The sequence below is a fragment of the Schistocerca americana genome, chromosome 8, assembly GCF_021461395.2.
Source record: "Schistocerca americana isolate TAMUIC-IGC-003095 chromosome 8, iqSchAmer2.1, whole genome shotgun sequence".
Classification (NCBI taxonomy): domain Eukaryota; kingdom Metazoa; phylum Arthropoda; class Insecta; order Orthoptera; family Acrididae; genus Schistocerca; species Schistocerca americana.
Window position 1 is genome coordinate 449894306 of NC_060126.1, and position 23757 is coordinate 449918062.

At 42.6% G+C, this 23757-nt stretch overlaps 1 protein-coding gene across 1 annotated transcript in view; it reads left to right on the forward strand.

Moving 5' to 3' along the window:
• Positions 1-863: 863 nt before the first annotated feature.
• The window catches only part of LOC124545914, a 44114-nt gene continuing 21220 nt past the window's right edge, over positions 864-23757 (forward strand). The window contains exons 1-2 of the mRNA XM_047124874.1: positions 864-867; positions 20478-20658. Coding sequence (XP_046980830.1) covers positions 864-867; positions 20478-20658 — 185 coding nt within the window. The remainder of the gene's footprint in view (positions 868-20477; positions 20659-23757) is intronic.

Consider the following 23757-nt stretch of genomic DNA (forward strand, 5'->3'; position numbering starts at 1 on the left):
TCACTCTATACAACGTGCAGTATTAGCAATCGCTACAACAGTAATAAAAGCAGTCACAGGACAGGAATCGGAATAGTAATATATAGGCAAAAACAGACTGCGATATACAGCTTTCTTTTCTTATGACTTCATGTTCTTAGTGATTGTACCTTTTATTAGAATGTTTTACTTAAATATTTTAAATAATGCTAATTAAAATTATTATGAAGGAAAGAATAACTGAAATATTTTCCTGACACTGACGGAAATGCGAGAGTGGTTACACAGCGTATGTCTACCAGAATCGACTTTACTACTTATAAAATCGAAATATATATATATGAATAGAGCCAGGATATCACAGTTTGTTTACACAGCCCAAAAAATCTGTTGAAGGTGACGGTGGAATTTTAGTTCATGAGTTTTAAAAATAAATTGACAATCAAATATAACAAATAACGTTGGAGGTATTTCGTGTTCCTATTCCCAACGTTTTGGGATTTATCAGTACGAAGCTGCCTAGAGAGACAGGCTAGGAAAGCAACATCTGAGATCCAGAATGAAATTTGCACTCTGCAGATTCAACATGTCAGACATGTCTCTGACCTAATGTAGCAGGATGCCTGACGGTTGTCACTTGTAGCTGACTTTACGACCGAACGGGAATAGGAGGTTGCAGATTTCGAGCGATACACTCAGAAATGGAATACTTATACAAAGGAATCTTTTATTTATGCTTTCTTTTCTTGCACGTGTTTTCCCTGTATTATAGCAACAAACTCATGCAACATATTATGGAAGCTGATACATATTTAGACAGGTAAAGTATCTAAACTGATAAAACAAATGTAAGTAAACGTTTGAGGTCGATTTTGCGGAACGCCATGAGTGGGTGTACTGATGCTCATAGTGTGGAACACTCTGCACCTAAACATCTACTGGGAGAGCGCACAAAAGCTTTTATGTGTGGCCGAGCAGTAAGTAGTCTGATAAAAGCCCACCTGCCAACCTTCTGGTTTTCTCAGAATAGAAAGTAGTTCCCAGCAAACTACTCCTGAGGCAATTAATAATACAATAGGCTTGACATTTTTTCTTTTCGTAGTCTTAGTGGATGATAAAAGCACGTCAGTTGCTTCAGAGTAACGTCTGTAAAGAGTAACTACAATCCATCTCGCCATTTTTGTAGCAATTATACAGGGTGATTCAAAAAGAATACCACAACTTTAAAAATGTGTATTTAATGAAAGAAACATAATATAACCTTCTGTTATACATCATTACAAAGAGTATTTAAAAAGGTTTTTTTTCACTCAAAAACAAGTTCAGAGATGTTCAATATGGCCCCCTCCAGACACACGAGCAATATCAACCCGATACTCCAACTCGTTCCACACTCTCTGTAGCATATCAGGCGTAACAGTTTGGATAGCTGCTGTTATTTCTCGTTTCAAATCATCAATGGTGGCTGGGAGAGGTGGCCGAAACACCATATCCTTAACATACCCCCATAAGAAAAAATCGCAGGGGGTAAGATCAGGGCTTCTTGGAGGCCAGTGATGATGTGCTCTGTCACAGGCTGCTTGGCGGCCGATCCATCGCCTTGGGTAGTTGACGTTCAGGTAGTTACGGACAGATAAGTGCCAATGTGGTGGCGCTCCATCCTGCTGAAATATGAATTGTTGTGCTTATTGTTCGAGCTGAGGGAACAGCCAATTCTCTAACATCTCCAGATACTGTAGTCCAGTTACAGTAGCACCTTCGAAGAAAAAGGGACCAAAAACTTTATTGACTGAAATGGCGAACAAATGTACAACTAAATGAAACTTTATAGCTCCCTTAATTCGCCGACAGATAGTGCTTAGCTCTGCCTTTTGTCGTTGCAGAGTTTTAAATTCCTAAAGTTGTGGTATTCTTTTTGAATCACCCTGTATATTGTAGAAAAAAAGCAGTTACGTTATATATTGTATATTATACATTACACGGGGTGATTTTGTTAATTAGAGACAAACTGCAGGAAACGTCCGTGAGACGATAAGGAGCAAAAACGTCACATGGATATATGCTCTGGAATGCTTTCCAAGTGTGGTACATTGCTATCCTCAGTGAAGAATTACTGGACCTGTGGAATGTAATGAACAGTCTTATGAGTAGAGAATATGGATTGAGACGAAATCGAAGGAAGACGAAAGTAATGAGCAGTAGCAGTAATGACAACAGCGAGAAACGTAACATGAGGACTGATGATTACGAAGCAGAGGAGTTAAAATAATTCTGCTGCCTAGGCAGCAAAATAACCCATGACGGACGGAGCAAGGATGACCTAAAGAGCAGACTAGCAATGGCAAAGACACTAAGAGTTACTGATCTGTACAACTTGTCACTTGTTTCAGTTCATACAGTCTCTACATAGAAAGCAGTACAAAATTCATGGTTTCCGCTCTGAGAAACAGTTCACCGAATTTGCTAACGTATATTTTAAAGAGATGTCAGAAATTTTTTAATGAATAGGTATATTTTGCCTTTGCGTTTCTTTCCAGGATCCTTAACACGTACAATCCGGTCAGTTTCTGATGAAGATTTTAAGTCGTCAGCAACTCGATTACGCGACTGTCATCCAGTAGGCCTAACGGGATATGTAATGTGTAGTCTGTACCAGAAGTAATTAAATTTTATGTACACACCACAAGGGATTCCAGCCAATGATCCTTTTGTCTTTTTTTTAACTATTTGCAGTGAATGACAACTGAAAGCATTGTTTGTTATCAGGTCTACTTTGGAGTGAGCGCAGGAGTCGTGAAACTGCAACTTAAATGGTGGGTTTTACATGCAGACATAAAACTTAGAAGCGTATCGGACACTCAAACTCAACGACGCATCCATAAAACAGACGACGAGTTTTATTACAGGATATTACCGTTCCTTCATCAAGCCTCCCAACCTTGGAATGTCTATCGATGTAAGGAAGGAGTTGGAACGCTACACATAGATCCCACACTGAATTATTTTCGTCTTTTTCATTGAAGCCGATTACCCTACCCGTCCACGGGGCAACCATGCTTTCCCATTCTTTTTCATCAAATCTGCTCTAGTTTATTTCGAGGTCTTGTTTCAGCAGTTCGTGTGCAATTAGTTGCCATGTAAGATATTCACGGTAAATTCTGTGATGTGTATCACGTCAATCCAACCAAAGTTCCTCACACTTTTTAATAGTACGGATTTATATCGCGACATACAGACCAATACTTTGCCTCATTACGTACGGTGTGGTGTATCTCCCCAGTATTATAGTTGAATTTGCATACTGGTTTACGGCACGATGCTTGTTAATAGCTATGATTTGTTCTGCAACTGATTAATGGTGTCACATTATACCTGAGGATCGTCCGTTACTGACCGAAACTGGTTGTTCAAAAATGTGACAATATTTCTGTGTGCAAACTACGACTTTTAAGCATCTGTATATCATCGCATCCTCAAAACAAAATTAAAATAGTGTGCAATGAACACGTCGAAAATAATTGTACAAGTTGCAAAAGAAGTCACAGAAGGAACTTATAACTTGTAGTTAGTGCTGTTGAAGACGACGACTGGATTTACAGGAAAAGAAACAAATGGAATATTAAAAATTGCTTGAAGTCCTTTTGGTCAACAAAGTAGGAATTCTGAAGCCAGACTTTCGATGTTAGTGAAAAAGAAAGTTTACAGTAAGCGTATGTTCCATTTTTGGCTTATGGGAATGAAACATGAAATTTACATTCGAATGGCGTTCAAAAACTGCGTCTTGCTCATCAACCGACGGAGTTGCATGCTGGGAATCAGTACGGGAACACAAAAACAAACGAATGCCTCAGAGGACAGACTAAAGCGGAAGACATAATTACGGTCGTGATGAAAATGAAGCATTGGGGTCCGGGACATACTGTGGCTAGGCAAGTAGATTGTAGATGGGCCAAGGAGGTCCTTTGGCGGTCGGAAAGAGACTGACTGGGTAGACATTGAAATACGAGAAAGAGCAACTAGGATTCCTACAACCGCAGACCGCAATGGAGGGCAAAGTCTAGCGAAGGAATTAGAAATTTTGTGGAAAGGTCTTACGGGACCAAACTGCTGAGGTCATCGGTCCCTACGCTTACGCACTACTTAATCTAATTTAAACTAACTTACGCTGAGGACAACACACACACCCATGCCCGAGGGAGGACTCGAACCTCCGACGGGGTCTAGGGAAGGATTTTATTCTATACAATTGTTGATGTTGATAATAATGGTGGCGATTATTGTGGTTCAGTGGTTCCTGTCAGTCAGAACTTATTAGGAAGCCTTAAACCAAATTAAAAATTGTGACAGTAAATACAGAAAACTATTCTATGACTTCAGCATCTCGCAGTGTCGTCAACTAAGGTGGTTGTTGGCGGCATTGTATATAATAGGTAACACAATATATAGAGTTAAGGACATTGGTGGTAAAAGCTGTGGTTGCAATAAATTCTGATTAATAGAAAACACTGAATCGTCATAAAACAAGAGGAGGCTAAAATGAAAATATTTTTTCCCAATAGCTTTCACATTTCTTTTCCACTACAATTTACACAAAACTCTCTCCCTCACCGTCTGAATAGGCCTCGGAAGGCCCAACAGTAACGACCGGCCACCGTGTCATCCTCAGCCGATAGACATCATTGGAGACGTCAGTTTACGAGACCAGATATGTTACTTCTCAACCAAGTGGCTCCTCAGTTTGCCTCACATGGGCTGAGTGCACCCCGCTTGCCAACAGCTCTCGACAGACCCAGACGGTGAACCATTTTAGTGCTAGCTAAGCTCGACAACGCTTAACTTCGATGATGTGACTGGTGTTACCACGGAGGCAAGGCTGTTGGCACAATTTACACAAACTACGTTATTACTCGTGTTTACTTATTTTAATAAGTTGAGCGACTGTGTCGTTTCTGTACTAGAGCGAGAAATCCATGAACTGCGGAAACTGAATGGAAAAGGAATGGCAAGAATAAATTACATCAAATATATCACAGATTTCTTATGTATTCCGTTACATTTTACACCACAGTTGATTGGTTGGTTGATTTGGGGGAGGGGACCAAACAGCGAGATCATCGGTCCTATCGGATTATGGAAGGATGGGAAAGGAGGTCGACCGTGCCAAGGAACCATTCCCTCATTTGCCTGAAACACTTTAGGGAAATCACGGAAAATCCATATGGCCGGATGCGGTTTCGAACCGTCGTCCTCCCGAATGCGAGTCCAGTGTGATAACCACTGCGCCACCTCGCTCGGTTGCACCACAGTAGTTTTGTTGACTGAGAAGTGCGCCAGATCTGTTTCAGCTTTCTTATTAATTCCGTTAATTTTTGCATCGCTATATTTCCATTTCCTCGTTTACATAATGAAGTGGGCCAAAATTTAGGCCAGATCTGTACTTAGACACATCTGTTGTGTTCGAAATGATATGTGATATGAACTTCAGACGTTTATGTGCTATAGCTGACTTCGCAGTGTTTGAGAATTGCAATATTGACCTGGTGTTTTCTCCAATTGTTGTGTCATCCATTTCATTAATGCCCTGTTCTACCACAGAATAAAAATTACACCAAGCTATCGCGTTTATATGACTTCCGTAAAGCGTTTGACTCTGTGCCTCACCAACACTTCATTGAATTAATTTCAAAATTTTAACTTCATTGTGGATCTTGACATGGAAGACGCAGTATGTTAGCTCAGATGGAGAGCCGTCAACAGATGAAGAAGTAACTTCAGGCGTGTCCCAGGGAAGTGTGCTGCGACCGCTACTGCTCATGTTGCATATTAATGATTCTGCCAGCAATTATAATAGTAACTTCACCATTTTCGTGTATGATACAGTGATCTATGATGTACTGTGTGAAGGGAACAGCACAAATATTCAATCAGCTTAAAACTGAAAGCTATAGATGTCCTGAAATTAAAAATTGGGCACATCAGAAATGGTGATAATATAGTATCACATGTCTGAAGTATAAATGAATAAGTTAAAATCGAACAATTCATACAAATATCAATCTGTGAGAATTTGTAGGGACATGAAATGGAATGATCACTTAAGCTCAGTTGAAGGTAAAGCAGGTGGAAGACTTTGTGTCATTGGTAGTGAGCCATGTATTTGTTAGAATCGATTTCTGCCGCTCATTAAACCTCTCTGCTAGTAGTATCCTAGCACAGGTTGAAATGTTCCCTTAGAAAAATTATAAATGACTGTGCTTAAACTGACACACAATATTTTTAGCGTAACGCAATCTGACTTTCAAAAATCCCTACAAAAGAATGGCCCTGACTAACAATAACTTATAACTTTCACAAATCACTTACCTCACAAAAATCTTAATTCATCGAACTACTGCAATACAGCTAGCGCCACTATTGCCAGCTAAATAAAAGATTCAAACTACTGAAGGGACTAACTACTGATAGACATAGTTAGCAAATGAAGGATTTTGATAAAGAACAAACAATGTATTTACCTTAATAGTGTTCAAAAATGGCTCTGAGCACTATGGGACTCAACTGCTGAGGTCATTAGTCCCCTAGAACTTAGAACTAGTTAAACCTAACTAACCTAAGGACATCACAAACATCCATGCCCGAGGCAGGATTCGAACCTGCGACCGTAGCGGTCTTGCGGTTCCAGACTGCAGCGCCTTTAACCGCACGGCCACTTCGGCCGGCCTTAATAGTGTTCAGAAGTCATTATATTCGCGAATCCCATGATCGCGTATAACGGTACCTAACTTTGATCACGTCCAGATTATCCGCTCTCTCTCCCCACATCCACCACTGCTGGCGGCTCACCTCCAACTGTGCAACGCTACGCGCTGTTAACACCCAACTGCCCAGCACTATAATAGCAAATTCCAACAATGCAAACCAGCCACAGACTGCACACAGCACAGTCAGTGATTTTCATACAGAGCGCTACATGGCGTTACCAACATAAAAGCCTAAACAGCCTACTTACAAGGTTGATCGGCTTCTCTCAAGAGGGAGCGTAGCCCTTAGCAGAGCTCATTGAACCTCGTGGCCTCAATGTCTGCCTGCCGTTCTGCGTTGTAACTGGGGTGGCTCTCCGAGGACTGAGGTCCAGTTCGTCGCGTTAAGGAAGCATGCCTACCATATCTGAAGAATGATTTCTCCACTGCCTTCATGGTCGCGGGTTTGCGCCTTTGTAATCGGCATCTTTGCCATTTCTGCAGCCTTGGGTGTGGATACTATGCTGTCAGGTTTTACTTATAGTCAAAATTAGGCGTACCAAGAAAATGGCGAGCACCTTTTGTCACATGTAGCTAAAGGGCTCGTTGTCATTCACGAATCCCATGATCTCGTATAACGGTACCTAACTTTGATCAGTGACAATCATATTTGTCTTACGCGCTGCTTACCGAGTGGTAAGGCGTCCCGGTCCCGGGCACGAATCTGCCCGGAGGGTTAGTGTCTAGGTCCGGTGTGCCGTCCAACCTGTGGATGGTTTTTAAAGCGGTTTTCCATCTACCCCGGCGAATGCGGGCTTGTTCCTCTTATTCGACCTTAGTTACTCTAAGTCGGCGGTTGCTGCGCAAACACTGTCTCCACGAATGCGTACACCATCATTACTCTACCATGCAAACATTTGGGATTACACACGTGTGGTATGAGACGTTCCTTGTGGTGGAGGGGGCGGTTGGGGGGGGGGGGGGGGGGGAATGGTCCACTGGTGGCCGAACCGCACAATAACCCTGGGTTCGGTGTGGAGCGGTGGTGAGGTGGGTGGACTCCTATGGCCTGTTGTGGGGTTGTGAACCACTGAGGGCTACGGCGGGACGAAGCCTCTACGTCGTTTCTGGGTCCCCATTTTAATACACACAATTCATACAATATTTGTCTTAGCCCTCTACACGTATCAGGATCCCATATTCTGATATGCCTAAACGATTTTGAAACCTCTTGTAAAAGGCAATAATATTCCAAACTGAAACTGTTGTTCCATTTTAAAGGCCTGTCCGCTAAAACTGTCAATCGTTTTGAATTGTTGGTTCCTTTTAAATTGGTACATTTTCTTTTTTTTTTAAATTCGAGATTACCATGCACACGGACATGCAAACTGTTTAGTTTGAGTCTGAAAGGACGTATTACGGTCTACTTGAATGAAATTTGTGGTTATATGGCTTTAATGTTTACTCCGTGCGTATTTTAGATCTTTAAATTCAAGATTACTGTGCCAAAGTTTGCAAACGTTGATTGTCTGATTACAGAATGAGAAGACGTTATAAGATCTTCTAGCGTACAATTTGTGGTTACGCGGCTTTAATGTTTACTCTGTGTGTGTCTTAGATCTGACGGAACAGAGCGATGCCCGAGCTAGGCTTACGCTAGTAGCCTTATTTCAACACCACATTAACAATCAAATGCATTTTTTTCACCTCTTCTGTGATTTATAGTTTTGAAACTTGCCATCTTCGTCAACATTCATTTTCTCACTGCTTATGGAACTTAAAAAAGGCATCTATAAAATCTTAAATTTTTCCTTAAATGTTTTGAAGCGTCACTCGAATTGTTCACGTCATTAAATGCCTTATAGTGGCCCTTTTAACTACTGTTTTGCAAGTAGACAGTTGTTAATAGTTGTGTGACGGCCGCGAAGACAAATATAGATTGTTAGAGAACAGCTTCATTTCTGGCTCAACACCATACCACTCCCAGCTCCATCTCCCAATGATTTCAGATACGTTACTAAAAAAATTTTATTTTAAGTTATTGCTAAAATGTGTGATCCCATCCTAAAAAGGGATGAATGAGGGATATTGAACATCTGCAAAGGACAAGACGAATGGTAGCTGAAATACTGAAAAACCTGAACTGGTGGACGCTTAAAGGCAGTTTACTTACAAAGTATCCAGTAAAGAATCTACAAATACAGCTTCCTGCGTATCGCTCAGGTACAGACAGCAAAGATGAAATTAGATCTATAACAGCGCACACAAAGGAATTAAAGCAGTCATTCTTCCCATCCTCCAATACCTATGGGAACGAGAAGTAACCCTAGCATGTGGTAAGTTGATAAGTACCGTCTGTTGTGGATTTCACAGTGTTTTCGAATGTGTAGATCTAGACGTAGAAGCAGAAATGGGCAACAGATTTTGTTGATCAAAATCTCTTTCAACTCATTTCATTAGAACTCTTCGAAGTCTGCTGCTTTTGCTGCGATTTCCTCATCTCGGCGAAGGCGCATGACAGTTACCTAATTTCGATGTAGAAACAGCCAAAGGTGCAATATTCACTTTTTAGTCAATTGATGACTAGTTTCGGGTTACCTGAACCCATTTTCAAATCACCCAGAAGGCAAAACAGAATTTTCCAAAATAGCGTATAAACAATGTCAATATTATACACTATCTGGTCAAAAGTATCCGGGCACCTGGCTGATAATGACTTACAAGTTCATGGCGCCCTTCAACGGAAATGCTGGAATTCAGTATGGTGATGGTCCGTCCTCAGTCTTGATACCAACTTCCACTCTCGCAGGCATACGTTCAATCAGGTGCTGGAAGGTTTCTTCGGGAATGGCAGCCCATTCTTCACGGAGTGCTGCACTGAGGAGTGGTGTCGATGTCGGTCTCTGAGGCCTGGCACGAAGTCGGCGTCCAAAACATCCCAAATGTGTTCTATAGGATTCAGGTCAGGACTCTGTGCAGGCCAGTCCATTACAGGGATTTTATTGTCGTGTAACTCTTCCGCCACAGGCCGTGCATTATGAACAAGTGCTCGATCGTGTTGAAAGATGCAATCGCCTTCCGCGAATTTCTCTTCAACAGTGGGCAGCAAGAAGGTGCTTAAAACATCAGTGTAGGCCTGTGCTGTGATAGTGGTGTGCAAAACAACAAGGGGTGCAAGCCCCCTCCATGGAAAACACGAATACACCATAACACCACCGCCTCCGGATTTTACTCTTGGCAGTACACACGCTGGCAGGTGACATTCACCGACCATTCACCATACCCAAGCCCTGCCATAGGATCGCCACTTTGTGTACCGTGATTCGTGACTCCACACAACGTTTTTCCACTGTTCATTCGCCCAATGTTTACGCTCCTTACACCAAGCGAGGCGTCGTTTCGCATTTGCCGGCGTGATGTGTGGCTTATGAGCAGCCACTCGACCATGAAATCCAAGTTTTCACTCCTACCGTCTAACTGTCATTGTACTTGCAGTGGATCCTGACGCAATTCGGAACTCCTGTGTTATGGTCTGGGTAGATGTCGGCCTAATACATATTACGACCCTCTTCAGCTGATGGCGGTCTCTGTCTGTCAACAGAGGAGGTCGTCCGGTATGCTTTTGCGCTTCATATGTCCCTTCACGTTTCCACTTCACTACCACATCAGAAACAGTGGATCTAGGGATGTTTAGTAGTATGGAAATCACGCGTAAAGACCTATGACACAAGCGACACAAAATCATCTGACCACGTTCGAAGTCCATAAGTTTCGCGGAGCGCCCCATTCTGCTCTCTCACGATGTCTAATGACTACTGAGGTCCCTGATATGGAGTATCTGGCAGTAGGTGGCAGCACAATGAACCTAATATGAAAAACTTATGTTTTTGGAGTGTCTGGATACTTTTGATCACATAGTGTCCATCAAGTTTAACCATTAGTAGTGTGAAAACAAACATATAACTACTATAATTTACAGGTGCATCGTGTCTGCGAAGCCTGTCACTGTTCATGGTTCAAATGGCTCTAAGCACTATGGGACTTGACATCTGAGGTCGTCAGTCCCCTAGACTTAGAACTACTTAAACCTAACTAACCTAAGGACATCACACACATCCATGCCCGAGGCAGGATTCGAACCTGCGACTGTAGCAGCCGCGTGGTTCCGGACTGAAGCGGCCGGCCGGTGTGGCCGAGCGGTTCTGGGAGCTTCAGTTTGGAACCGCGTGACTACTACGGTCGCAGGTTCGAATCCTGCCTCCGGCATGGATGTGTGTGATGTCCTTAGGTGAGTTAGGTTTAAGTAGTTCTAAGTTATAGGGGCCTGATGATCATGGATGTTAAGTCCCATAGTGCTCAGAGCCATTTGAACCATTTGAACCGTACTGAAGCGCCTAGAACCGTTAGGCCACAGCGGCCGGCGTTCACAGTTAAGCTGGACTTAGTTGCACGTATATGTATAATCTGGACAAGGTTACGTTGTTCATATGCTGTTTCGGAAAACATTGTTTTTTTGTGTAAATGATTTGAAAACGGATTCAGGTAACTAGAAACTAGTCATTAATTAACTAAAAAGTGAACCGTGTAACTTTAGCTGTTCCTATATCGAAATGGCCAACAGAAGTTGCTGTCCTACAGTGAATCCAGCATGCTAGAAATCTGCAATGTTATCTGAGTTAACTGAGCGCAAAAAGTCCTTCGATTTGAATGCTAGTCTCAGCGACTGGTTACGTCATCGACCCTGACGCTGACTTCACAGAAATAAACAAACGCTGCTCGCCTACACCACGGCAATGATAATTTGGTTCCACGGATGCTGAATGAACGATTATAAGAATGTAAAATTGTGCTTCTTCCTTACCGTTACGTTTCAGCTTTCAAGTATATTATAGGGTTTTTACATGTATATCGTGTCTGCGAAGCCCGCAACTACGGTCGTGTAGGAACCTGTAGTGTACGTTCTTGTGCACAGACGTCTCGTTCAACAGCGGATGATTGTTAGCAAATTCTGTGAAACTGAATTTGGTTCATATTCAATTCCTTCTTAGCCTTTTGTTAATTACATCCAGCCGGCCGGAGTGACCGAGCGGTTCTAGGCGCTACAGTCTGGAACCGCGCGACCACAACGGTAGTTGGTTCGAATCCTTCCTTGGGCATGGTTGTGTGTGATGTCCTTACGTTACTTAGGTTTAAGTAGTTCTAAGTTCTAGGGGACTGATGACCTCAGAAGTTGTCCCACAGTGCTCAGAGCCATTTGAACCATTTTGAATTACGTCGATTTGTGATGCAGCAGCTGAAATAATTATTTTACCGAGGAATGTGTAAGCAAACGGACTCGCCAAATTTAGACACTGCACTTGAGTCTGAGAATTTGGGCAAACAATAAATTTGAACAAAATTCGGTCGTCTGCCCAATTAGGCAACGGATACGTCGCAGAAAAGTAACAACGCAGAACTAATGTTTATCTTATGGGTATTACGTAAATTGTACGATAAATGTACTATAAACTATGAATAAATTTAGATTTATCTACATAGCAAGAAACCGACATAGTTAAGTGTGCGAACAGATACAACAATGCACGGTAGACAATACAGATTTCAGATTCGCTCTCATAGCAATGCCTAACTCACTCCGCTCATCAAACTTGTATCTTTTATAAACCTCTGCTTACACTTCATACCGTTGATCCCCATCACGTACACATTTCTTGCGCTAAACACGTACAGCTCAGTAACGCTGAACACACTAGAACAGCAACGCTGATAATTTTTCCGCCAACGCAGACGAACCACAACGTAGATTGCACACAATAAAACACAGAAATAAATTACATAACATAATGCAAGCAATAGATATTTTATGTAAACTTTCCACGTTAGGGAAAACGTACTTTCGATTAACAGTAATCGTCAGCGCTTTCACGTAAACCATTACACCGTTTATTTTTATTTGTTTAGCAGATCACATTATGGTCTTCAGGTCCTCTCTTATGTCGGACCAGGGTTTTCTAGGTACAGGATTTTTAAATCATAGTTATTTAAGGTATTAAAATAATTTTAATAGAACAAACAGAAATATAATGGGATTAATACGAGGGAGTGCATCAAAGTAATGCTTAGGTATTTTTTGCTCTGTTGCTCTGTTCTCATTATCGGCTGATGTCTTACAGTTCATGTACAATACTCGATCGACTTTCCCGCTACGCTGACACAAGTTCAGCATTCTGCCGCTAGATGGCTCCGAATTGTAACACGTGACATGGCCGGTGTGTATGTAGTCGGTACGTGAAAAATAACGGATTGTAATCCAGTCTCACGAGTTCGAAGAGCGCCTTCTCCTTCAGTATGACGATACAAGACCACGCATGACCGCTGCGACACGTACAACAGTTCAACACCTTGGCTTCTCTGTCATCGATCGTCATCCTTGCAGAGAAGACATTGCCCCATTCGATTTTTCTGTTTCCAGAACTTAAAAAAAACGTCTTTGATAGTGATGAAGCGGTGCAAGCAGAGGTAAGGTTGCGGATCCGTCACGAAGTCAAAAATTTTGCCATGACGGTATCAACGAACTGGTGTCCTCGGAAGAAATGTGTTCGTCGCCGAGTGACTATAATGAGAAATAGATATGTAGACATGAAAAATAAAGGTGTAGAATGTTAATGAAACCTGTTATATTTAAAAGGCTTTGAGAGTTTTGACATTAAATTTTCGGAAGCTTTAATTTTCAGCACTCCCTCACAGAAGTCTTGAATTTTATGACAGTGTGAATAATAGTACCAATTGAAAACTAACAGTTTTAATGCTAGCGATAGTACAGTTACGTCGCCATGTGCCGAGGGATAGAGAATGATTAAAATTCACCATCTGAATCTTCTATGGATCCCAGTGGTCCATTGTGGGATGTAATGATCGTATGGCAGCCGATCTTGGTAGATACACTAATGCATTAATGCGGAACCTAATTGTGCTGTCAAAAACTGGTTCCTGTTTTGGAAACTAGAAGCAAATCTCCCTCTGTACAAAGTTTGTAAGATAGTGTGACATCCACTCTGTTATTTCACAAGCCATAACGTGAGTGACCACTATGGCTGTCGAGAGGAAAGACCATGCTCTGTTGGTGAAATATTTTTATGTGAGCGGCAGCAATTACAGTGCGGCATTGAGAGAGTACCGCTGACTGGAAGGTCTGAGGAGATCCCGATGTCATTATGTGGTTTAAAGAAGATGACATTGAAATTCTAAAACAAGGGTGAGACTGGAGTGGCACCTCGAAGAGGAAGGCGTCCTATCCCGATGGAAATCAACTGACCGTGTTGCACGTGTCCAAGGTAGTGCTAGCGCTCGCGCAGCGTCACGAGAATTGTTCGTCCCACGGTCAACAGTATGGAAAACTTTGTGGTCTGTATTACACTGGTACCCATAGAAGACTCAGATGGTGCAGCAACTGAAGCCTCATGATCCGCAGCAACGATGTTGTGAGTTTGCTCTTCGGTTTCTGGCATGGATCAAAGTTATTGACATGTCGCCGGCCAATTCTATGGAGTGACGAGGCACATTTTACACTACAGAGTACAGTGAACACACAGAACTACCGAATTTGGGTTATTGTTAAATTGTGAGTTGTGCACGAAGAGCCATTGCACTCGCTGTATGGAGTGGATATGCAAGCACCTTTGTTCCCGGTCCCTTCTTATTTTCTAGAATACACCCAGAGGGCCCGTCAGGAGCAACGTGACTGCTGCTTGTTATCGAGACCTGTTTGTACAGTGAGTGATTCCTGCTTCGGAAGAGCGCAACTGTGAAGAAACCGCTGTTTCCATGAAATGTGGGGCAGCACCTCATGTCGCTCGGCCAGTGACAGATCTGCTTAATGCAGCTTGCCACGAATGTGCTACCTCCAGAGGTTTTCCAGAAGCGTGGCCCGCAACAGCAGCTGATCTCAGTGTGACTTTTGGCTCTGGGAATATCTAGAGTTGGTTTGGTCATGGCTCTGAAAGTCAGTATACACGAACACGTTCAGATTCCACCGGAACCGGTGCGTGTCTGGCGCTCATACTGAACAAATTGTGTAAGCGACGATTAATAATATAACCATCATTATGCCTTTCTCATTTGTTTGACATGCTCTGCTCACGCCACGTTCTTAAACCACTGCACATGGAAACTTTTGTAAACCCTCGTCGACAGATTTGTAAAGGCCTCGTCGCTACTGCTGTGGAGGCCGAGGTGCCATTGCTGTTACGGTAGGCCGAGTTTGTGACTTCGTGAAACGGATTCTGGTGCAGTACACCGCTAACACAATTTCTCCCTGCCAGTATTACACAGTTATGCCCAAGGGTCATCTAACAAGATAGTAGAACGAAGCTTCTAGAACACTCCAAGAAATTAGGAATAAAGTCACACAAATGAGTGAAAAGGTTTACTTATCTTTGTGAATTGTTGGCTATTGGAGTCTGCAACACTGCATGTAACATAACACAAAAAAGGCTCTCAATGACTGAGTGCGAATAATCGTAGGTAAACTTCACTGTACGTAATAAATGCATTTTATAACAACTGTCTGTTCACATCTATGAGTTCGCCCAACAACGTTCCCAGCCCTGGGCGATGACATATAACCAAGTGTGCAAGAGCTGCATTTCTGTCTTCAAAGTGGCGTCCGTTGTCTGTCCGTTGTCTTCCGGTCATTGGCGGATTGTATTAGGCCGGCCACTAGCAGAGACGAAGTCGATATCTTCATCCTCAGCGCCACTCGTTGCGCTGGAGGATCTCGCGCGAGTGGCGAGTCTCTACGGCAGTGGCACCAGCTCGCATCTTTGCACCTGCGGTGCTTTTGTCCTGGCTATGTCTTGTTCGGACGACACAGTAGAAACATTTTTACGAGTATCTTCTTTCTTGCGTTCACAGCGCCACATTTGCACCTGGTGGCCAAAACTGGAACCAATTTTTTTTTTTTTTTTTTTTTTTTTTTCTAGTGTCAATCGGTTCACATTAACTTATTAGAGCATCTACGAAGTTTCTCTGCCGTATGATAATTACAGCCCACACTGGACCTTCGTGAGCAACTGCAGTTTGATTATAACCACCCAGTACGAATTGAAATCCAGTCTACTGTGTTTTTCTCTGCTCTGATATTCCTGTGTCACTAAAATTTATGTTGCGCTATATATATATATATATATATATATATATATATATATATATATATATATATATATATATATATATACGAGGTACGACAATAAAGAAATAAGACTGATGGGAAAAAAATGTTGCTTACCATTTTAGTCAAGTTTAGTGTTGTCTCCTTCAAAGTAGCTCCCTTCTGATTGCACACACTTTTTCCAGCGCTTCTGCCACTGATGGTAACATTTATAGAATTCATCTTCTATAATATCCTCCAAGACCCTCGTCACTGCTTTTTGGACATCTTGTGTTGTTTGAAAATAGTGTCCCTTGACCGCCGTTTTGACTCTTGGAAACAGAAAAAAGTCGCATGGAGCGATATCTGGCGAATAAGGTGGCTGTGGTACTACTGAAATTTGTTTTGAGATTAAAAATTGCTGTACTAACAGCAGTATGGGCTGGCTCATTATCGTAATGCAGAATCCAATTATCAGCAATGTTGGCACGGACACGAAGAACTCTTTTACGAAGTCCTTCTAAAATTTCTCTATAGTAATATTGGTTAATTGTTTGTCCAGGAGGCACCCACTCTTCATGAACAATTCCCTTGGAATCAAAGAAGCACACAAACATGCATTTCACTTTTGACTTTGACATGCGAGCTTTTTTTGGTCTGGGTGATCCCTTTGAGAACCATTGCGAACTTTGGTGTTTTGTCTCTGGATCGTACTGAAAAAACCAACTTTCATCACCAGCGATAACACTGCTCAACAGTTCTGGATTGATTTCCGTTTGCTCTAACAGATCGGCTGCCACATTTTTCCGTATTTCTCGCTGTTGTGATGTGAGATTTTTGGGGACCATTTTTGCACAAATCTTTCTCATAGCGAGATCTTCAGTTATTATTAGACGAGCCGTTTCTCAATTGATGTTCAGTTCTTCTGCAATCATTTTCACGGATGATCTTCAATCAGATCGTACGAGTTCACGCACCCTGGCCAAGTTGACATCTGTCCGTGAGGTTTATGGTCGTCCACTGTGGTCTTCATCTTCAACATTCCTTCGGCCTTCACTAAACATTTTATGTCAACGGAAAACTTGAGCTCTTGACATAACCTCCTCTCCAAAAACCTTCTGAAACTTACCGTAAATTGTCGTCACGTTTTCACCCAATTTGATGCAAAAAGAAATGGCGTACCGTTGCGCAATATAATGCGGTTCCATTTCCGTGACGAGAGACACAAACACATGTGTAAGTTATTACAGCACAACTCACGACTGAGCAGTTGCATCGATGTGCTGCTTGGACAAGAAGCAGCTTATAGACCAAGGTCAAAGATATTGTGTCTACACAAGCCTGCAGGGTTGCCACATCTTGCAAAGAAAATCAGTCTCATTACTTTATTGTCGCACCTCGTATATTGGCTAATTCTCCCCAGAAATGGAAGACGTTAAGCAAATAACTCGATGAGTTTTTCTTTGAGTTCTTCTTGTTCTTCCAGTAGGCTTTCATTCTTTCCAAAAAGGCTTGTTAACGCTCATCCGACCACTTTGGTCTGTACTGTTTTGCTCTGATATAAGTTCCCATTTGTCTACTTTGTGTCTGAAGGTGTCTCTTGCTAGAATGTAGGCTGGTCTTATGTTCGCATTATTCAGGTCCTTTCGAATTTCATCTAGCCAAGGTGTGGAATTCTTAAGTGAGGTTACATAATCTATTGTTTTCTTCGTCCATCGATTTTTTGGTAGTCGGCTGAGATGACCAAAGAATGTCATTCGCCTTTTCCTAATATCAGTTTCGATATTTGAAAACTTTCCTGTTGCTTTAATTGATTGTAGCCTATATCCGTCTTGGGTATGTCTTCCTCCTAGAATTTTCCTAATGATTTTCCTCTTTTCTTTTCTGATGTCTTCAAGTTGTTGTTTTCTGTTAAAGGTTGGTGTTTCATTTGCGTAGAGGATTGCTAGTTTTATGACAGTATTGTAGTGTTTAACACCATTTCTCTAATACTCTACTGATTTATTTTGCTTTTGTTTTATTTAATGTTACATCGTTGAGCTTCTGTAAATGTGTTTGTTTGAATCGATAACACAAAATTGTTTAGTCCTTTCTTTGTAAAAACTTTGATGTCATGATTTGATTCTATACAATGTAGTATATCTGTCATTTAAATTCTTTGTCCCATTTGGAGGGAACGAAACTTACTATATATAATTGTGAATGTTAATTGTAATGCTATAAAGATCATTCAGTTTGAACAAGCCCTGAAAGTAATAGTGTGTTCGGCATCTGTTATATTTTTGCAAATAGTTTCCGCTGCTCTAGCTGTTAGCTTCAATCTTACTGTAAACATATGTATGTGTCAGAGTTCGTTGCACTCGCGTGTGGCCAAGTATAGGTTTGTCCGTTAAAGTTACTCATACCTACTTTCTTAAACGAGAACGTTGATCTTTCTCTTTCCTTAGTCTTTAAACAGTATAGCTAGGCAACAATATTGTTTGTTACTGTTCGAATATTTACGTAATTCTGACTTTCACTTCCGATAAGCCATTTCCGTTAGGTACAACACGGTCAACCTAGCAAAATTCGTCTTAGAGGGTAACACTGTTCTGTTGCTTAATACCATAGTTGCTTTAATAAGATAGTTTTATTTCACAACCTGCCTCCAGCTTCGAGGTTATGGTATTGCTGTAGCAGAAAGGAGTGTTATAGTGTCTAATTTTTGCCCCTCTTGACACTGATTTTTTGTTGTAGAGGTCTTGCGTTAACCCTAAGCCTTTTTTTTAATTTTTTGAAGGCGATGTTGCTGTGAGATTTTTTCAATACCTGTCGGTTCGAAGAATGGTCCATATATAAGTTAGGAAAGAAAACGGTCTGTGACTGACATTAAATGCCATTTTAGTATAGTATTTTCGAGGCCTCATAATGAAGGGCATTTAATTGCAGTAGAGGCAATTTCTAGGATCAGAAGAGGGAAGGAAGGTTAGCGTTCAATGTCGATGACGACGTCAATTGAGACGGAGCACAAGTTCTGTCTAGACGAAACGAGACGCAGTAAACTGACAGTGGCCAAAAAACTGATAACCCATACCTAAGTGGCCGAAATACTCTAATGGCAATTAAAATTGCTACACCACGAAGATGACGTGCTACAGACACGCAGTTTAACCGACAGGAAGAAGATGCTGTGATATGCAAATGATTAGCTTTTCAGAGCATACACATAAGGTTGGCGCCGCTGGCGACACCTACACCGTGCTGACATGAGGAAAGTTTCCAACCGATTTCTCATACACAAACAGCAGTTGACCGGCGTTGCCTAGTGAAACGTTGTAGCGATGCCTCGCGTAAGGAGGAGAACTTTGATAAATGTCGGATTGTAGCCTATCGCGATTGCGGTTTATCGTATCGCAACATTGCTGCTCGCGTTGGTCTAGATCCAATCACTGTTAGCAGAATATGGAATCGGTGGGTTCAGGAGGGTAATACGGAACGCCGTGCTGGATCCCAACGGCCTCGTGTCACTAGCAGTCGAGATGACATGCATCTTATCCGCATGGCTGTAACGGATCGTGCAGCCACGTCTCGATCCCTGAGTCAACAGATGGGGACATTTGCAAGACAACAACCATCTACACGAACAGTTCGACGACGTATGGAGCAGCATGGACTATCAGCTCGGAGACCATGGCTGCGGTTACCCTTGACGCGGCATCACAGACAGGAGCGCCTGCGATGGTGTACTCAACGACGAACCTGGGTGCACGAACGGCAAAACGTCATTTCTTCGGATGAATCCAGGTTCTGTTTACAGCATCATGATGGTCGCATCCGTGTTTGGCGACATCGCGGTGAACGCACATTGGAAGCGTGTATTCGTCATTGCCATACTGGCGTATCACCCAGCGTGATGGTATGGGGTGCCATTGGTTACACGTCTCGGTCACCTCTTGTTCGCATTGACGGCACTTTGAACAGTGGACGTTACATTTCAGATGTGTTACGACCCGTGGCTCTGCCCTTCATTCGATCCCTGCGAAACCCTACATTTTAGCAGGATAATGCACGACCGCATGTTTCAGGTCCTGTACGGGCCTTACTGGATACAGAAAATGTTCGACTGTTGCCCTGGCCAGCACATTCCCCAGGTCTCCCACCAATTGAAATCGTCTGGTCAATACGCCTGTCACTACTCTTGATGAACTGTGGTATCGTGTTGAAACTGCATGGGCAGCTGTGCCTGTACACCCCATCCAAGCTCTGTTTGACTCAATGCCCAGGCGTATCAAGGCCGTTATTATGGCCAGAGGTGGTTGTTCTGGGTACTGATTTCCCAGGATCTATGCACCCAAATTGCGTGAAAATGTAATCACACGTCAGTCCTGGTATATTTGTCCAATGAATAACCGTTTATCATCTGCATTTCTTCTTGGTGTAACAATTTTAATGGCCAGTAGTGTAGGATGTGAACCGTGCTCCTCGAGAACGCGACAGTAGTGGGTCAGTCGTTGCCCCGATCGGGCAGTAATTCACTAGCTAACGTAACAGCAGCAGGTGAACTCGACGGCCGTGCGAACGTAAACAGGTAGGCGGTGCGTGGGGGAAGACAGGCGCGTAAAAACTGGTAGGCTGCTGGTGGGCTGGAGCGACGCCCGGCAGCGGTGTGGGTCACGGCAGCAGTAACAGAGGCGTCGCCAGCCATGAAGGCCGCGCTCGTATCGAGTGCCGTGCTCCTGATGCTGCTGCTGCTGCTGCTGCTGGTACCGCAGGCGCCTGCGGAGGAGCCCGACCACTGGGAGCGCCGCGAAGGTGAGTCCCAGACAACAGATGTACGGCGGGAACTCTGTCCGGGCTTACTGTTTTCCAGACTGCTATCGTAAACGGACCGGTGCTCTTCATGCACAACGCCCTAAGAGCGACGGAAGACATTCTGAAGGCTTTCGTTGAGTGACAAGCCTGTGTTTACTAAACGAAATACATCAGTGCAGTTTGTCCAGCTACACTGGACTGGCAGTTTATTCACAAAAAGAGTAGCGCTGGTATTTTAGTCATCCTCTGGCATGCATACTAAAATATGCCATCTAAATTAACATGATAACGTCACAAATATGCAGGGTGGTCCATTCATCGTGACCGGGCCAAATATATCACGAAATAAGCATCAAACGAAAAAACTACAAAGAACGAAACTTGTCTAGCTTGAAGGGGGAAACCAGATGGCGCTATGGTTGGCCCGCTAGATGGCGCTGCCATAGGTCAAACAGATATCAACTGCGTTTTTTTACATAGGAACCAACATTTATTATTACATATTCGTCTAGTACGTAATGAAATATGAATGTTTTAGTTGGACCACTTTTTTCGCTTTATGATAGATGGCGCTATAATAGTCACAAACATATTGCTCTTAATTTTAGACGAACAGTTGGTAACATATAGGTTTTTTAAATCAAAATACAGAACGTAAGTAGGTTTGAACATTTTATTTCAGTTGTTCCAATGTCATACATGTACCTATGTGAACTTGTCATTTCTGAGAACGCATGCTGTTACAGCGTGATTACCTGTAAATATAGCATTAATACAATAAATGCTCAAAATGATGTCCGTCAACCTCAATGCATTTGCCACTGCGCTGACGCATGTTGACAGGCGTTGTCGGTGGATCACGATAGCAAATATCCTTCAAATTTCCCCACAGAAAGAAATCCGGGGACGTCAGATCCGGTGAACGTGCGGGCCATGGTATGGTGCTTCGACGACCATTCCACCTGTCATGAAATATGCTATTCAATACCGCTTGAACCGCACTCGAGCTATGTGTCGGACATCCATCAGTTGCAAGTACATCGCCATTCTGTCATGCAGTGAAACATCTTGTAGTAACATCGGTAGAACATTACGTAGGAAATCAGCATACATTGCACCATTTAGATTGCCATCGATAAAATGTGGCCAATTATCCTTCCTTCCATAATGCCGCACCATACAATAACCCGCCAAGGTCGCTGATGTTCCACTTGTCGGAACATCGTGGATTTTCCGTTGCCCAATAGTGCATATTATGCCGGTTTACGTTACCACTGTTGGTGAATGACGCTTCGTCGCTAAATAGAACTCGTGCAAAATATCTGTCATCATCCCGTAATTTCTCTTGTGCCCGGTGGCATAACTGTACACGACATTCAAAGTCGTCGCCATGCAATTCCTGATGCATAGAAATATGGTACGGGTGCGATCGATGTTGATGTAGCATTCTCAACACCGACGTTTTTGAGATTCCCGATTCTAGCGCAATTTCTCTGCTACTGATGTGCGGATTAGCCGCGACAGCAGCTAAAACACCTACTTAGCCATCATCATTTGTTGCAGCTCGTGGTTGACGTTTCACATGTGGCTGAACACTTCCTGTTTCCTTAAATAACGTAACTATCCAGCGAACGGTCCGAACACCGAGCAGCATGCATAGCACACGCCCATTGGGCATTTTGATCACAATAGCCATACATCAACACGATATCTACCTTTTCTGCAATTGGTAAACGGTCCATTTTAACACGGGTGATGTATCACGAAGCAAATACCGTCCGCACTGGCGGAATGTTACGTGATACCACATACTTAATACGTTTGTGACTATTACAGCGCCATCCATCACAAAGCGAAAAAAGTGGTCCAACAAAAACATTCCTATTTCTTTACGTACTAGACGAATATGTAATAATAAATGGCGGTTCCTATTTAAAAAACGCAGTTGATATCCGTTTGACCTATGGCAGCGCCACCTAGCGCCAACCATAGCGCCATCTGGTTTCTCCCTTCAAGCTAGACGAGTTTCGTTCTTTGTAGTTTTTTCGTTTGATGCTTATTTCGTGAGATATTTGGCCCGGTCACTATCAATGGACCACCCTGTAGACGTGTAAAACATAAAAAGTATATAACTGACAATCGATGATAATAATGAAAATTACCACCAATTTAGCAGCTGGACATGAGAATTGTTAATGTTGTTGTTGTTGTTGTGGTCTTCAGTCCTGAGACTGGTTTGGTGCAGCTCTCCACTCTATCCTGTGCAAGCTTCTTCATCTCCCAGTACCTACTGCAACCTACATTCTTCTGAATCTGCTTAGTGTATTCATCTCTTGGTCTCATTCTACGATTTTTACGCTCCACGCTGCCCTCTAATACTAAATTTGTGATCCCTTGATGCCTCAGAACATATCCTACCAACCGATCCCTTCTTCTAGTCAAGTTGTGCCACAAACTCCTCTTCACCCCAATCCTATACAGTACCTCCTCATTAGTTATGTGATCTACCCGTCTAATCTTCAGCATTCTTCTGTAGCACCACGTTTCGAAAGCTTCTATTTTCTTCTTGTCCAAACTAGTTATCGTCCATGTTTCACTTCCATACATGACTACACTTCATACATATACTTTCAGAAACGACTTCCTGACACTTAAATCTATACCCGATTTTAACAAATTTCTCTTCTTCAGAAACGCTTTCCTTGCCATTGCCAGTCAACATTTTATATCCTCTCTACTTCGACCATCATCAGTTATTTTGCTCCCCAAATAGCAAAACTCCTTTTCTACTTTAAGTGTCTCATTTTCTAATCTAATCCCCTCAGCATCACCCGACTTAATTCGACTACATTCCATCATCCACGTTTTGCTTTTGTTGACGTTCATCTTACATCCTCGTTTTAAGACACTGTCCATTCGGTTCAACTGCTCTTCCAAGTCCTTTGCTGTCTCTGACAGAATTACAATGTCAACGGCGAACCTTAAGGTTTTTACTTCTTCTCCATGGATTTTAATACCTACTCCGAATTTTTCTCTTGTTTCCTTTACTACTTGCTCAATATACAGATTGAATAACATCGGGGAGAGGCTACAAGCCTG